The following is a 15,686-nucleotide window of genomic DNA, read 5'->3' as shown; positions in this document are numbered from 1 at the left end:
ACTATACTTATGCTTTTTTATTCATTGTTACTCAATACATCATACTAAGGCTGTCATCTCTTAAAAGTGCAATGTGGATTGTAGAATATAGCTATGCTATACAGCATTTTCCTATCACTAAAATTCTATTAGATGTCTAATAATTTAATAATAATTTAGGGCAGTGAAATTTTATTTCCTAGACTGCTTTGCAAGTTAATTTAATCAAGACCGATAAAGTATCTTTTATTTAAAATGTAAGATCTAGTTGGTAGAATGTCATTTTTGTGCATATATGCACTTTTATGTATTATTTGTTTTCTCAAAGTTTTAACTATGCCCTGAATTTCCAGGTGGAATGTAGACAATTCTAATTATTGAAATAATTCTTTAAAAAAAAAGGTTAGTTTTTTCCTAATTTTAGTTATTTTCACAGAGTAATTAATCACATGGTGATGAGTGTATGTTTAAGTCTACTGACATCTTGTTGTCTTTGTACTTTTATATGCTCATTGGCTCAGGGTGATGGACCATAGCCAAGTCATACAGTCTAAGGATATTGTCAGAGCAGGACAAGAAATGCATTTTAATGTTTGTTTACTTGCTTTTAGAATGTTGTTATTTTAAGCTAGTGGCTAATATGCAACTCAAAATATCCAAGGCAATAATACCTATTTATTTCACTTCTTTTCTTTTTGGGTCCTATTAATTTAACAGCATTCCACAGGAAAAGTTCAGTGTCCAAGGGAAGAACCACCAGAGACATATATGGAGAAAAAATCAACTGGACAGAAAGTGTAAGGGGAAAAATATGGAAATGATTATAATTGGCTTGATTATTTCAGTGAAGCTTTTAGATTTTGTTATAATTTACAATACATATTTTATGGTGCTCTTGTGTTTAACTGGAATTTTAACTTCATATTGTACCATTGGTTACAATGAGTTTTGGCAAATGTTACACTCCTAAAGTCTTGACATCGTGAGATAATGACCCTAAAATGCCTTTTGTTCTCCCATCACAATCAGCCTTATCAAAATAAAATATAGCTGTAAAGAGATGAAAGTTTATTTAGCTGCTAATTTGGGAACCACCTTTCCATACCTGTTCCTTTTTTCTTAAATAAAGTATAATTTTGAATCATAAATGGAAGTCTTTTACTTATACCACTGTGGTCTGATTACTGCACACAGTCTGTTAGAGATATGATGGAAATGTACTCTCCCAGCTACCTTATTATTGCTTCTAGGAGAGCTGTAGGCAATTTTCATATACTGCAATTTGAACATGATTTCTTAATTTTTAGAATTTTAGAGTTTTGGATTTACTGTCGATAAAAGAAGCAACAGAATCTGATTCTTTCTCTTCTCTGTACAAAAGTATTGTTCATTTCTTCTGTGAATAGTTAACAAAAAGAATATATTTAATGTCATTTGCCCGACATGTAATTTAAATATTTCTTTTAGTGAAAATTTATCTACAATTTCAAATGTGGCAATGACTCTTTACCTGAGCAAAGCATCTGCCTCTTCCATAGGTGAAACTGGAGGTCCCTGCTAACCCCACATTCCCTCATTTTAGAGTGTTCTTTTTTGCTGCTGAGCAGTCAACAGTGTTCAATAGTGTGTTATGTTATCCAGACATATTCTTTGTTTTTGTTTGAATCTGTTACTAATTGCTATGGAGACAAATGTAAACAGATTATAATTATGAGCTAAGCATTACAGAGAATTAGAGGATGTTTAGATTCTTAGATGGCTCAGAATTAGATCACTTCTACCTTAAATAATGTGAAGAATATCTTGCTTCCTAATTACTTATTATTTATTTGTAGTATGATTGAAACCTTTTCAAGTCCTGAACACACCATTCCGCATTCATTCTGCGTAGATACAAGTTCAGAAATTTCTAGGTAAGAATTTTTGCTTACTGTACCATTTGAAATAATTATGTTTTTATAGAGAATGAAATGATGCCTACTATAACATTTTATAATAATTACTGTTTTTACTAAAAACTAAGAGAATAAAGTAAAAGCAAATAAAGCACTGATAAAACAATGTAGGTACACATTTCTGACACCTTTAAGCTAAATTGGAAGATTTTCCTCTAACAGTTGTGTTTTAAAGACACACAGGAACTATTTTGGAATAGCCTTATCTGAAAAAAAATTAATGTATTATTATTGTAAATTGTAGTTATATATTTTCAACCTCTAACAGATTTCTAATAGTGTTTGAAATGCTTTTATTTATTTTTTTTAAAGATTTATTTATTTCTCTCCCCCCCCGACCCCGGTTGTCTGTTCTCTGTGTCTGTTTGCTGCATCTTCTTTGTCCGCTTCTGTTGTTGTCAGTGGCATGGGAATCTGTATTTCTTTTTGTTGCGTCAACTCTCCATATGGGCGGCACCATTCCTGGGCAGACTGCACTTTCTTTTGCGCCGGGCAGCTCTCCTTACAGGAGGCACTCCTTGTGCGTGGGGCTCCCCTACACTGGGGACACCTCTGCGTGGTATGGCACTCCTTGGCGCGCATCAGCACTGCGTGTGGGCCAGCTCCACACGGGTCAAGGAGGCCCGGGGTTTGAACTGCAGACCTCCCATGTGGTAGACGGACGCCCTAACCACTGGGCCAAGTCCGCCACCTGAAATGCTTTTAATTCTTTCATAGAACAGGTTCATCCGGTTCAGTCTTGAGTTTCTTTTACCAAGGTTGAACAGAGTAACACAGTCTGAATGTTTAATATTTAAAAGTCTTGCTGATATAGGATAATATAGCAAAACTTAAATTTAGAAACATTCCACAAAAAATTAAAATTGATATCCTTACAATTTATTGAAAGCAAAGTCCAATAAAGTTATCTTAAAATAGGTAGATCACTTGTAATGCTTGTTTCTTGTGTATTTGCAAATAAAGTTCATTATTGAGTTTGGTAGGGTTTGTTATAAATGTAAACTCTGGTTTATTCGGAAATGAAATGTTCACAATTTTGTTGTTTCATATTTAATGATAATCGGTAGTTTTCCCAATCCTAGAATTAAATATTTTTTTAACCCATTCTTTCTCCAGTTTTCCTACCTCCTTTCTGGATCAAGATTTTTAATAATAAAAAGTTATTCCCAAGCCAAACTACATAGTCTGTACAGTTATTCTGAATAATTGCTTGGCTTTCAAACTTAGATGCCTCCAGGGACCTGACAAGTGAAATAAATGTGTGACCTGTTCTGAAGGTTACACCATAGAGAGGGGACAATGACTGATAAGCATTCAGATGAAAAACTATGTTGACTTATAAATGTGTCTGGTGACTGATGAGGCCCACCTACTAGTGAAGTCAGTTCTAAGGTTTAAATCTCTTGAAAACTACCAGAGTGACTTTTAAGTTAAAAGAAAAAAGTGGAACCAAAATACTTATATACATTTGATTTGTTTGTTGTTGTTGTTGTTGTTGATGTGTGTTATTTATTTATGTACTTACATGCAGCACACAGACTTCTGCATTTAAAGATATATCTTCCTCAGTTCCACCTTTGGTAGCCAATGGAGTCAGTGTTGCTTCACAAACTTCAGTTTCAACACCTCGGAAGACCCAGAAAAATGAATCTAGGCCTCAATTACCAGACTCTTCAGATTCTGTTAGGCAGATGCTCCAAGATGAAATGTTTAAATTAGTTCAGGTGAGTACATTGTTGTATAAGTAAGTAAATATATACATGATATATGCAGGGTTTTAAAATAAGAACAGACTTCCAGAAATGAGTAAATTAAAATTGAATTGCAGGTATTTGTTTTCTTTGGGCAGTCTTCACTTATTCAAAAGCTCCTGACTCCAGGGCCTGGAGTCTAGGCTGAGCTACCTACTTCTCACAATGGCTTCATTTTACTGAGCCCTTTGGGATCCAGAGCTGCTTACAAAGGGGGTGGAGAGCGGTAATCAAACCAAACCTGTGGACTCCTGCTCAAAAGTATGAGGCTATCATGCAATATTTCATATCCTCAAATCATATTTTGAATTTGGTTTGAAACTGTCATCTGCATTTCAAAATACTCTTTACTTTGATTTCTACCATATTCTTGCTTGCTTACCCTTTTCTCTGTCAACTGTCAATTCTTATTTCCCTTTCTTTTTTTATCCTTTATTAATTTTCCTCAAGTCTAATCCTCCAGTTTGCTCCATGTTCACTTCCATATCCTTTTTTTTGGAGGGTGTACAATGTATTTTATTGATGGTACATGACAAGATAGGGCCCTCTGAGCCCCTCCTCTTCTTCAAGTTGTCTGGGATGGAAGCTGTGGAAGATGGGTGATGCTTTGCCTGCCTTCTCTTACTCTCATGCTGTTGCTGGGGCTGGTGGTCTGGGGGCTCTTATTCCTTAGAAACCATGTGGACTCTATGGTCCACCCCTCTGCTGCTGTAACCAAATTCATTGTTGTCCCAGGAAATGAGCTTGACATAGACAGTGGTTGTTGAGGGCAGTGCCAGTCCCAACATAAAAAGTAGAGGAGTGGGTGTCAGTGTTAAAGTCATAGGAGAAAACCTGGTCCTCAGGGGTCTTTCTGATGCCTGTTTTATCACCTTCTGGATGGTATCATATTTGGCCACTTTCTCCAGATGGCTGGTCAAATCCCTGATGGAACATTGGGGGTGGGGATATGAAAGGCCATGCCAGTGAGCTTTACATTCAGCTCTGGGATGACCTTTTCCACTGCCTTGGCAGTGCTGGCTGATGCAAGGATGATGTTTTAGGTAGCCACACGGTGTCACAACACATTTTCCTAGAGGGGCCATCCACAGTCTACTGGGTTGTAGTGATGGCATAGACAGTGGTCATAAGTCCCTCTACAATGCTGAAGTTGCCATGGTTGACCTTGGCCAGGGAGGCCAGATACTTAGTGTATAGGAAGCATTGCTGACATTCTTCAGGGAGTTGTCATACTTATCATGATTCCCTCCTATCACAAACATGGGGGCCTCAGCTGAAGGGGCAGAAGTGATGACTCTTTTGGCGCCACCCTTTAAGTGTACCACAACCTTCTGCAGTGTCGTGAAGACATCAGTGGACTCCATAGCATATTCAGCACTAGCATCACTCCACTGGATGTTGGTGGGATCTTGCTCCTAGAAGATAGTGATGGGATTCCCACTGATGACAATTTTCATTCTCAGTCATGTTGTCTCACTCTTGACGTGTCTTTGAACTCCCCATGGGTGGAATCTTACTGGAACATGTAGACCATGCAGTTGAGGTCAATGAAGGTGTCACTGATAGCAACAACTTGCACTTTGCTGGAGTTCAGAGCAGCCCTGGTGACCAGGTGCCCAATATGACTGTATTAGTAAGCCAAAAGGGTGCTGATGCAAAATACCAGAAGTCTATTGCCTTTTATAAAGGGTATTTATTTGGGGTAGGAGCGTATAGATACCAGGCCATAAAGCGTAAGTTACTTCCCTCACCAAAGTCTTTTTTCATGTGTTTGAACATGGCTGCCAACATCTACCAGGGTTCAGGTTTCCTGGGTTCCTCTCTTCCTGGGGCTTGCTTATCTTCAGGCTCATGGTTCCTCTCTTCCCAGGGCTTGCTTCTCTCTGGGCTCAGGGTTCCTCTCTTCCCAGGGTTTGCATCTCTTTCCTCTGTGTGTTTATTTCCCAGGGCTCCAGCTTAAGACTTCAACATCAAACTCCAACATCAAAACTCCAAATCAAAAACCTCTAACTCTGACCTTTGCCATGTCTTTTATCTGTCCTTGGTGGGAGGGGACTGGATATCCTACTGACATGGCTCAATCAAAACCCCGATAATAATTTAATCATGTCCAGGTTACAGACCAGTTTACAAACATAATCCAGTATATTTTTGGAATTTGTAACTATATCAAAACTACCACAATGGCCAAATCCATTTATTCTGACCTTCACCATCATGTGTCATGGATGAGGCTGGCACTGCACAAAAAGCTTCGGCTGTTTGTCGAATGGGGAGAAGCAGAGAGCCTCTGTATCCTTTTATGTTATGACTCTTAGTACTAATTTTCTCACTGAACTTCTGGACCCTGATGAGAATACTTCCTTAACATGTCCCATTTTCACATGAAATTTATTAAAATTGATTTTAAATCTAAATCTCCTTAGTCTCTTCTTTGATTTTCTTTTTTTTAAAAGATTTTTTAAAAAAATTGATTTCTCTCCCCTATTGTCTGTCCATTTGCTGTGTGTTCTTCTGTGTCCGCTTGCATTTTTTATCAGCAGCACCAGGAATCTGTGTCTCTTTTTGTTGTATCATCTTGCTGCGTCAGCTCTATGTGTGTGCGGTGCCACTCCTGGCAGGCTCTGCTTTTTTTGCGTGGGGTGGCTCTCCTTACAGGATGTACTCCTTGTGCATGGGGCTCCCCTATGTGAGGGACACCCCTGCGTGGCACAGCACTCCTTGTGTGCATCAGCACTGCACGTGGGCCAGCTCACCACATGGGTCAGGGAGCCCTGGGTTTGAACCCTGGACTTCCCATATGTTAGGTGGATGCTCTATCAGTTGAGCCACATCCACTTCCCACTTCTTGCATTTTCTTGTTCAACACCACCACCAGTTCTACAAACTTAAAGTCATTTTTTTAGGAGGTACCAGGAATTGAACCCAGGACCTCATACATGGGTAGGAGGTGCTCAACCACTGAGCTACACCCACTCCCCAGCAGCTTAAACTTTTAAATGCATTTCCCAAAGTATAATCTTTGGATTACCTGGGGACTTGTTAAAATACAGCTTCCTGTATATTTGAAAGTTCTCCAGGTATTTCTAATGCACACAAAAGATTAAGAATCACTGACTTTGAGAGTCATCTTTGCCTTCTTTCACTAACCATATTCAGTGACTTACTATGTGTTACTGATTTTTGTCCACACTGTATCAGTAGACTTGTTATTTCTAAAGGTAAAGCCAACCTAAGATTCTTAGCTCTTCATACTTCCATTGTCTTTTTCTCCAAAATTTGTTATATATACGTTTTCTAGAACATTCTTCTTCAGATGTTGCTTTAGTACTATTGATTGTATGAGGGACGAAACGGGGTCCCTGTTGCGGGACGAGCGGGGTCCCTGTTGCGGGACGAGTGGGGTCCCGTTGTGGGACGAGCGGGGTCCCTGTTGCGGGACGAGTGGGGTCCCGTTGTGGGACGAGCGGGGTCCCTGTTAAGGGACAAGTGGGGTCCCGTTGTGGGACGAGAGGGGTCCCTGGCGTGGGGAAGAAAGCCTCGTACGGCCGCTGAGGCTTCCCTCGGGGGCTCCGAAGGCATGGAGGGCACACGACCCAGGAAGAAGTCGCGGAGACAGGCTGATGGCACAAGTCTGGTTTATTGCGGAGGGGGATGCAGATTTATAGGATTGGGGAGTGGTGTGGCGGGTTCTGATTGGCTGGGGCAAATGCTGTTTCCATATAAGGCAATGTTCTGGCATTGGGCTAGTGATTGGCCAGTAGAGTATGTGCTAACTCTTGATAGGCTGACACTGTTACTAAGCTGATAGGTGGTTGTAAGCTGTTGCTGGGCAAACAGCGTACTAAGAGATTAGGTTTAAGGGAGGGGGGAGGGGAAGTGAGAGCTGGGCTAGGCGGGAGATAGGAAGGGGGAGGGCAGTGCCGGCTAGCCGTTAGCAGCAAAGGCCTAGTCAGGCGTGGTCACCTTGTCTAGGCCCAGTGGGCAGAGGCGGTGTCACCTCTTGCCGCACTGTTTGCCACTGAGGCAAGCCAGGTGCCCCTCCTCCCACAATTGTACACTTGGGATGAATTGTATGCTTTATTAATATGTGTCAATAGAATTGATTTGTTTAAAAAAACTTCAGTAAATTTTTAGTACATATTTATATACTAAATGGTGTCAAACTTGTTCTAAAAATACAGAGCGTGAAAGGAAATAAAACAAAATGTCAGTACTAGTTATATCTGGTGATAGGATTATGGATTATTTTTCTTTTCTTTTCCCATGCTTCTCTTTTTCTGTAATAAGCATATAATTATTTTATAATTGAAAGAAACTTCTTTTTTTTTTTAAACCTGCAGCATTTCCCTATTGGTTTATTGTATCAAGTTCAGTTTCTGCTCTTGGCCTTGAATGCCCCGTAGTCTGCCTATACTTTTCCTCCTTTCCTCCCATACTCTCACAAGTCCACTGGTTCTTGAAGTGTGGTTCCTAGACCAGTAGCATCAGCATCTCTTAGATGTAAGATATACAAGTTCTCAGGCACAATCTCAGAGCTACTGAATCAGAAACTCTGGTAATGGGGCTCAGCAAACAGTGGTTTAACAAATCCTCCAGGTGATTGTGATGCATGCTTAAGTTTGAGAATTACTACACTAAGCTGTCTTCTTATTTTTACTATAAGTTTCTTCTTCCATCTAAGCCAGTATGCTAGTGGTTCCCAAGGTTTTCTGCACACTGAAATAACCTGGACATCTTTTTAAAATTACTGATCTTGGCTCCCATTCCCAGCTATTCTGATTTTATTGGTATGGGGTGTGAGCCAACCATTAAAAGCTCCTCAGGTGTCTGTAATTGGAGCAAAGTTTGAGAACCACTGGTGCATGTCTTTACCTGTCATCCAGTCAGTACTTGCGAGGAAATTCTTGACTCTACCTGTTTGCTACTTTCTTGTTCTATTCTTTCCTGAAAACCTGTCCAAAGATGCCCATTCTAAGAATCCTTCTTTGAGTATCTTCACCCTACTCCATCAGATCACTCCTTTGTGATCTCTGAAATTTATGTAAACTGCTTTATAAAAAGTCCCAAGTCTTATTCAAGAGTAGGGTTCATATTCCCAGTTGACAGCTCCTTTGAAAACAGGAAGCAAATGCTTTTTTCTTTTACATCTCTCCTGGCTATGCTTACTGCCCAGCATTCATGAGTCTGACAGATGTAGAAAAAAAGGTATGACTATTTTGGAATACTCAGTTGATTGTTGTTGTTTCCTTAGATTCTTTTCATTATATTTTAAGATATATTTTTTTGAATTTTTGTTTTATTCTAGCTGCAACAGATCAACTTCATGAGCCTAATGCAGATAGTAGGGTCATCCTTTGCTAACCTCCCAAATATACATCAACTTGTACAGCAGTCTCAATCTGTGCATTTGGTTGGAAGCCAAGTATCAAACCCCATAAGAGGAAGAGGTGATGTTGAAGACACAGGTGGAAATCTTAAGGACAGATTTTTCATTAAACCACAATCCATGGGAGAGTACACCAAAGAAAATGGCAAGAACAGCCCACACTGCCATAAAGGAATTGTCCAATCTGATCAAAACAGTAATGGAAATATACAGGTAATGCATTTAAAAATACCATTAAAGTTGTTCTACTAGTTCAACTTGTTAGATTTTTGTTACTTGAGTAAATAACTTTTTTAGCAGTTAAAACTTTCCACCTTCAAAAACACAGCACTGAACAGCATTTACAAAATAAGGAATTTGTAATATATACTAAACTTACGTAATATCTTTTTCCTGTTACAGAATGTTCCACATGGGAGTACTCCTTTATGTCAATTAGAAGGTCAACCCCAGAATAGAGGCCTAACTCCAACATCTCAAAGATTATCACCCACTTCATTGTCTCCAGCCCCTCCTGCAAATACTCACCTTAACCTTTTATTCACATCTTCTGCCATTCAGAAGACACCTAAACTTATCCCAGCTGCAAAAACTTGCAGTCTGGGTGATGGTTTTCCTTTGCTTCAATTTCAACCTAAGCATGAGTTCAAACCTCTTTCTTTGCCTACAGAAAGAGACCCACAAGTTCCCTTCAGGCCTCTGCCACCTAGAGTGGCTTGGGGATTATCTGATTCCTTCCAACTTCCTTTGCCACAGAGACCAGTGCACACTACTTCAATATCCCATTTGAATTTGAGCCAGTATAATACTGAGGCTACAAAAAAAGGAGTTGAACAGAAAAAATGGGCAGAAACTGTAGTTACAGAAATCCCTAAGCATCTGAACTTGGATCAATATGTTGGACAAGAAAACTTGATGCTTCAACAGGACTCTTCAATATTTATAAAACCAGAAAAACTCTTTGATGTTAAACCAGGGCACCTTGAGATGGCTCCTCAGAATTCCTTTGGACTTCCATTATTGCACCTTCAATTTAAACCTTCTTACATATTTTCACCTGCCTCAGGAGCCTCAATAGCCTCAGTACCTATCTGCACTGTAAGAGAAGAAAGAAAATATCCAAGACTATCATTACTCCATTCTTGGCTATCCCCAGAAAACATGGTAATGAATTTTTGCAGAGTGATGCAAAAGCTGAATCCTACATTCTTCATACTGTAAATATTGTATGTTGGGGGAAAAGCTCCTGCTCGTTTCCTTTTTAAAATAATGCTTCTGTTATAGGAAATAACATGTAAAATTAGTTGTAAAATGATTCTTAGATATTTAAAAGTATTATGTCTTTCTTGTACGTAACTACCAAAATTTACTGTACTCTTTCTTAGACATCCCACTTCCCCCCCTGCCCTGCTTTTTTGCTGTCTGTGTCCATTTGCTGTGTGATCTTCTGTATCTGTTTCTCTTTATGTCTTTCTCTTCTAGTCTTTCTCCTTTAGGAGTCAGTGGGATTCGATCCTGGGGACCTGCAATATGGAGAGAGTTTCCCTGTCAATTGTGCCACCTCAGTTCCAAGTTTGCTGCGCTTCACCTTGACTCTCCCCTTTGTTTCTTTTTGTTGCATCATCATCTTGGCTTGCCGCGTGAGCCCTGGTTCACCACACAGGCACTCACACAGCACTTGGCTTGCGATGTGGGCACTTGGCTCACTGTACGGGTACTTGGCTCACCACACAGGCACTCATGTGGGCACTCGGCTTGCTGCGCGTGCACCCTGTGGGCACTCAGTTCGCCATGCTGGCCCTTGGCTCACCACTTGGGCACTTGGCTCACCACGTGGGCACTCAACTCGCCATGTGGGCCCTGGCTCACTGTTTAGGGATGCTTTCTCTTCTTCTTTTTTTTTTTTTTTAAACCAGGAGTCTCCAGGGATCAAACCTGGGTCCTCCCATATGGTAGGCGGAGACCTTATCACTTGAGCCACATCCATTTCCCAAAATGGTAGCTTTTTAAAACACAAAGATTGACTCTTTATAAAGCCACCAAGTCTTTTTTTTTCCCTAATATATACTTAAAAATTTTTTTTCTATTATCCTTTTTTTTAAAGATGCATAGATCACACAAAATGTTATGTTAAAAAATATTAGAGGTTCCCATATACCCCACTCCCCACACCCCTCACTCACATTGACTTTAAAGGTGTAGCCTAAGATTAATAAAATGCAAATCGTTTAGGTTCTAATTTCATAGGTAAATTTAGGCTGTTTTAAGGAAGTAGTTGAGTAATTCTTTTCTCTGATATTGGGAAAAGAAATGGTCATTTATTAAAAGATGTTTACCCTGCTTTCTTTTTTCAGATATATTGTAAGTGGAAGAAGAAAGGATTAAAGGAGTAGAAAAGTAGACAGTTTGAGAAAGATTTTAAAATTTTTTATTAGAGAGAATAGTATAATGGACTCCCAAATTTCCATCACCCAGCTTCAGCAATTATCAGCATTTTGCTAATCTGTTCCATCCCTAGTCTTCACCATTCTGTATTTCTCTATCTCAGATAGTTTTAAATCAAATGCCAGACATCATTTCTTTTATAATTATAAGAAGGAAGATGTTTAATATGGTCAAGAAATTAAAAAGGTGAGGACTTCTGGCTTAATTTCTGAAATAGGATGACACAGCTCAAACTTGTAGCATTCTAAAATCATTTATTCTTTAAGATCTAGAGGCCCATATTATTAGTCCAAATTAACTTATCTTTGATATGTTCTCTCACACATTTTAGTTTAATTGGAATAAATATTTTTCTCAATTTTTTTGTTAACATTGCATAATTTATGTTTGCAATTTTTAATTACTATGCTTTTTTCCTTTCTTACAGTACAAAAACCCACAACTTATTCCACTTGAGAACCTCGTTGCATTTAAACAAAGACAACAGGGACTAACACACAATTTATTTGAACAAGGCAATCCTGGACAAATTCAGCTTTTGAAGGTTAAAATAGAACCATCTGAAGTAAGACAAGGAATTGACAGTAAAAAAAGGCAAGTGTTAATGAAATTTTATTTGAGAATATCACATACCAGCAAGTACTTTATTAATCATAAAATCATAAAGATGAAAGTCATTTGATTCAAACTCTCAGCCCATACACAATTGCATACCCAACTTCCTTGTCAAGTGTCATGCATCCAAACACATTTTATGAGGGAAATTCCTATATTTTGAAGCACATGCTATTATTTTTTCCCTTCTTTTAAGGAATTCTTTCCCACCATTCATAGGCTAAATCATTCTTTTACATTTTTCTCTAACAGAATGACCATCCATCTTTTGCAACATAAATATTTGGTATCTCATGTAATATTCCATGTACTAATCAATGCATTGAAATAGTAATTATTATTCATTTTACCATATCCTCCAGATTCTTATAATAAGCAGAAAGTAGGTGATGTAAATTGTCTTAGGGCACTAAGAAATGTATTTGTAATAAAAGCAAGTCTCTAATGTTTGATGAAGAACTCTGATTATGACGTTTTACTCATAATGGATGTTCAAAGACATGTGTTGACTAGATTATTACTAAATCTATTAAAAAATTTCACATTTACCATGTGCATGATTATTTTGTAAGTATACAACTTCTGTAATAAAAATATATTTAAAAAAATTTTTTTTACCTTTTTCAAACCCTGAAATCTACTATCAGTCCTCTTTCCAGAAATGGTTCCTTCCTTCCATCTTTCCCAGATATTTCCTCCTCAAAGTAAGTCTTCTCCTAGCTCTCCACATTTCTCTTGGATTTGGCTGAGGTGACTAAGTGTGCTTAAATTCTTCAGCTAGGTAAATGGAAGTGTCTGATATCATTTCTGGGACTAGCTCAGGATCTGCAGAAGAGAGTTTGAAAACTACCTAAAGATATAGCCCTGATCTGAGATTCCAGTGACTAACACAGAATAGTCATTTCAGTAGGCGAGAAACTAGAAATAAATTTTATGTTTCCTTGACTTTTGGCTTCTGTCTGCTTGTATTATAAAGGAATATCATGCTTATTTAGTTAAGTTCTATTGAAAATAATTTATTCACATAATTTTGATAACTGTCTTCCTAATAGGGTGATATAGATGAAAACATATTACTGCAACAGTAAAAACTTGTTTTATACTATTGTTTTTATAGACAAAGAAGACGAGCTGAGAAAGAATTGCAAGAAAGAAGTTTAGAGAAACTGAGGAGAAAACCAAGAGTGTCTTTCCAATCTCAGGGCTCCATCATTAATGATAATGATTCAGAAATACTTATAAAACCCAAGGTATAGAAAAACTACTATAGATTCTTCCCTGATTCGCATGTTCAGAGAGTTTGGTAGGTAGTTGGGAATCATATAGTCTTCTGATTGCTAGAAACTTTTGAATGTGATCAGGAGAATCTTGTATGTTATTAAATAGTTTCGGCCCTGCTACTTCCCTCCATGGAACAATAGACAAGTAGTTGTGAATGTGAAGCAGCTTTGATGGCCAGTCAACAAATACAGTTTATAGAGTGTCTGCCTTTGTGACTTTTTTGTACTTGAAATTATTCTATATTCTTTCTGTCTATAACATCTTAAAGCATATGGTGTGCTATTTGGGCTTCTCCAGTTACAGTTTCTCTATCTGTTTGAGGTGCTTCTAGAATTTCCCAAAGTGAATTTTGTTTGTGATATAACCTATTTTATTTTTAGGGTGTTTTTGCAACAACAGATTCAACAGAGTTTAGTTTTATTTAGATGGACTTTTATAATGCTCAATTTTTTACTAATTCCTCAAGACCATGTCTGTACTTAGTAAAAATGTTTGTTGAGCCATTGAAAGATTTTGATATAATGGGGGTACTAACTGAATATCAAAGTTATTCTCTATGAGAGAATTGCATAGTAACTTAGTAACAGCATTAAATTGGTTATGCTCCTTTTTATTTGACTTGTGAATTTAGTGAACTCTTGTCAAGTTACTTGGATAGAGTAAATAAAAAGGTTTTATTCCTCTTATTTATAGAATTATAGGGATTGAGTCTATGCTTATGAATTTAAAAAAACCTTCGTGTTTATTGAATATTTTAATTTTACATTGAATATTTTTTTCCACAATAATAAGTTAATCATAAATTGATCATTTGGGGATTCATTTAGGAACAACCAGAACATCATGATTCCCAGTCTTTGGATGGCTTTCATATTCCTTTTGGTATGTACATGCATGATTAATGTAATGCCTAAGTTCAGCATTATGATACTTTCTAGAAATGTGTACAATATAAAAATGAGACTGAACTATTTTCATATTGTCTTTGGCAAAATGGTGTATGTATGTGTTTTGATATATTACCCAATAGAGCAGTGGTTGGCAAACTTTGACACACTGGCCAGATTGCATGCACACCTGTTTTTGTAAACCAAGTTTTACTGAAATATAGCCATGCCATTTGTTTATTTATAGTCCATGGATGCTTTCACTTGCAACAGTGCTGAGTAGTTGCTATAGAGACCATATGGCCCACAAAACCAAAAATATTTATTGCTCTCTGGTCCTTTACAGAAAAAGTTTGCCAACCCTTGCAGTAGAACACTGCAATCAATTATAATCTCAAATAAGATAATTGACACATAGACTAAAGGGAAATTATGGAAGAACATGCCCAAGGTCAAATTCATCTTAGAAATTACATGCACATTAAAAAGAGAAGTATCAGTTCAAAAAATAGAACTTATTTATAGCTAGAAAATTGTTTTCTTTCCTGAATGGAACAGTTTATTTCTTATACTCTGAATATATGCATTCCTCAAGGCTTTCGTACATCACAGACACATACATTCTTACACTCTCTTGTGCTTGTAGAGCTGTTCATTATCTGACATCGATTCTTGATGACACCCAAAATATGTACTGTCTGGTGTTCTCTCATCTTTCTATTTTACTTTCACTTTAAATTCAACATGTCTAAATTTTAAATTGGAATCTTCCTATTACTGATATCGCTATTCTCCTAATTGGCCAATTTTTTACTTTAAAATTCATCCTTTATTCACCTCTGTCTTCCATTCTCCCATTCATTCACTTAGTCCTTGACCTGGTCCTTCTTTCCTTTCTCACTGCCATTGCCCTGCATCAGGCCTCTGTAGGCCTAAACCAAGTAGTTACCTCTGTCTGGCTTCAATTGCTCAGCTTCCTAACCCATCTGGCATTTTTCTTTGCCATTTTTTGGTCTTAAAACCATTTTTTCATTTTTTTTTTTTTTTTTTTTAAAGATTTATTTTTATTTTATTTAATTCCCCTCCCCTCCCCCGGTTGTCTGTTTTTCTGTGTCTTTTTGCTGCGTCTTGTTTCTCTGTCCGCTTCTGTTGTCGTCAGCGGCACGGGAAGTGTGGGCGGCGCCATTCCTCGGCAGGCTGCTCCCTTCTTCACGCTGGGCGGCTCTCCTTATGGGTGCACTCCTTGTGCGTGGGGCTCCCCTACGCGAGGGACACCCCTGTGTAGCACAGCACTCCTTGCGCGCATCAGCACTGCGCATGGGCCAGCTCCACACGGGTCAAGGAGGCCCGGGGCTTGAACCGCGGACCTCCCATGTGGTAGACG

At 38.2% G+C, this 15,686-nt stretch overlaps 1 protein-coding gene across 2 annotated transcripts in view; it reads left to right on the top strand.

Annotated features, from left to right (window-relative positions):
- The window catches only part of CPLANE1 (ciliogenesis and planar polarity effector complex subunit 1), a 174,408-nt gene that overhangs the window by 99,201 nt on the left and 59,521 nt on the right, over nt 1-15,686 (top strand). For both annotated transcript variants that reach the window (XM_058307927.2, XM_058307923.2), the window contains exons 30-37: nt 697-776; nt 1,815-1,892; nt 3,466-3,658; nt 8,994-9,287; nt 9,477-10,238; nt 11,947-12,113; nt 13,252-13,384; nt 14,243-14,297. In XM_058307927.2, the coding sequence (XP_058163910.1) occupies nt 697-776; nt 1,815-1,892; nt 3,466-3,658; nt 8,994-9,287; nt 9,477-10,238; nt 11,947-12,113; nt 13,252-13,384; nt 14,243-14,297 (1,762 nt within the window). The remainder of the gene's footprint in view (nt 1-696; nt 777-1,814; nt 1,893-3,465; nt 3,659-8,993; nt 9,288-9,476; nt 10,239-11,946; nt 12,114-13,251; nt 13,385-14,242; nt 14,298-15,686) is intronic.

The sequence above is a fragment of the Dasypus novemcinctus genome, chromosome 2, assembly GCF_030445035.2.
Source record: "Dasypus novemcinctus isolate mDasNov1 chromosome 2, mDasNov1.1.hap2, whole genome shotgun sequence".
Taxonomy (NCBI): Eukaryota; Metazoa; Chordata; class Mammalia; order Cingulata; family Dasypodidae; genus Dasypus; species Dasypus novemcinctus.
Note: the sequence above shows the minus strand (reverse complement) of the source record. Positions and strands in the feature narration are given on the sequence as shown.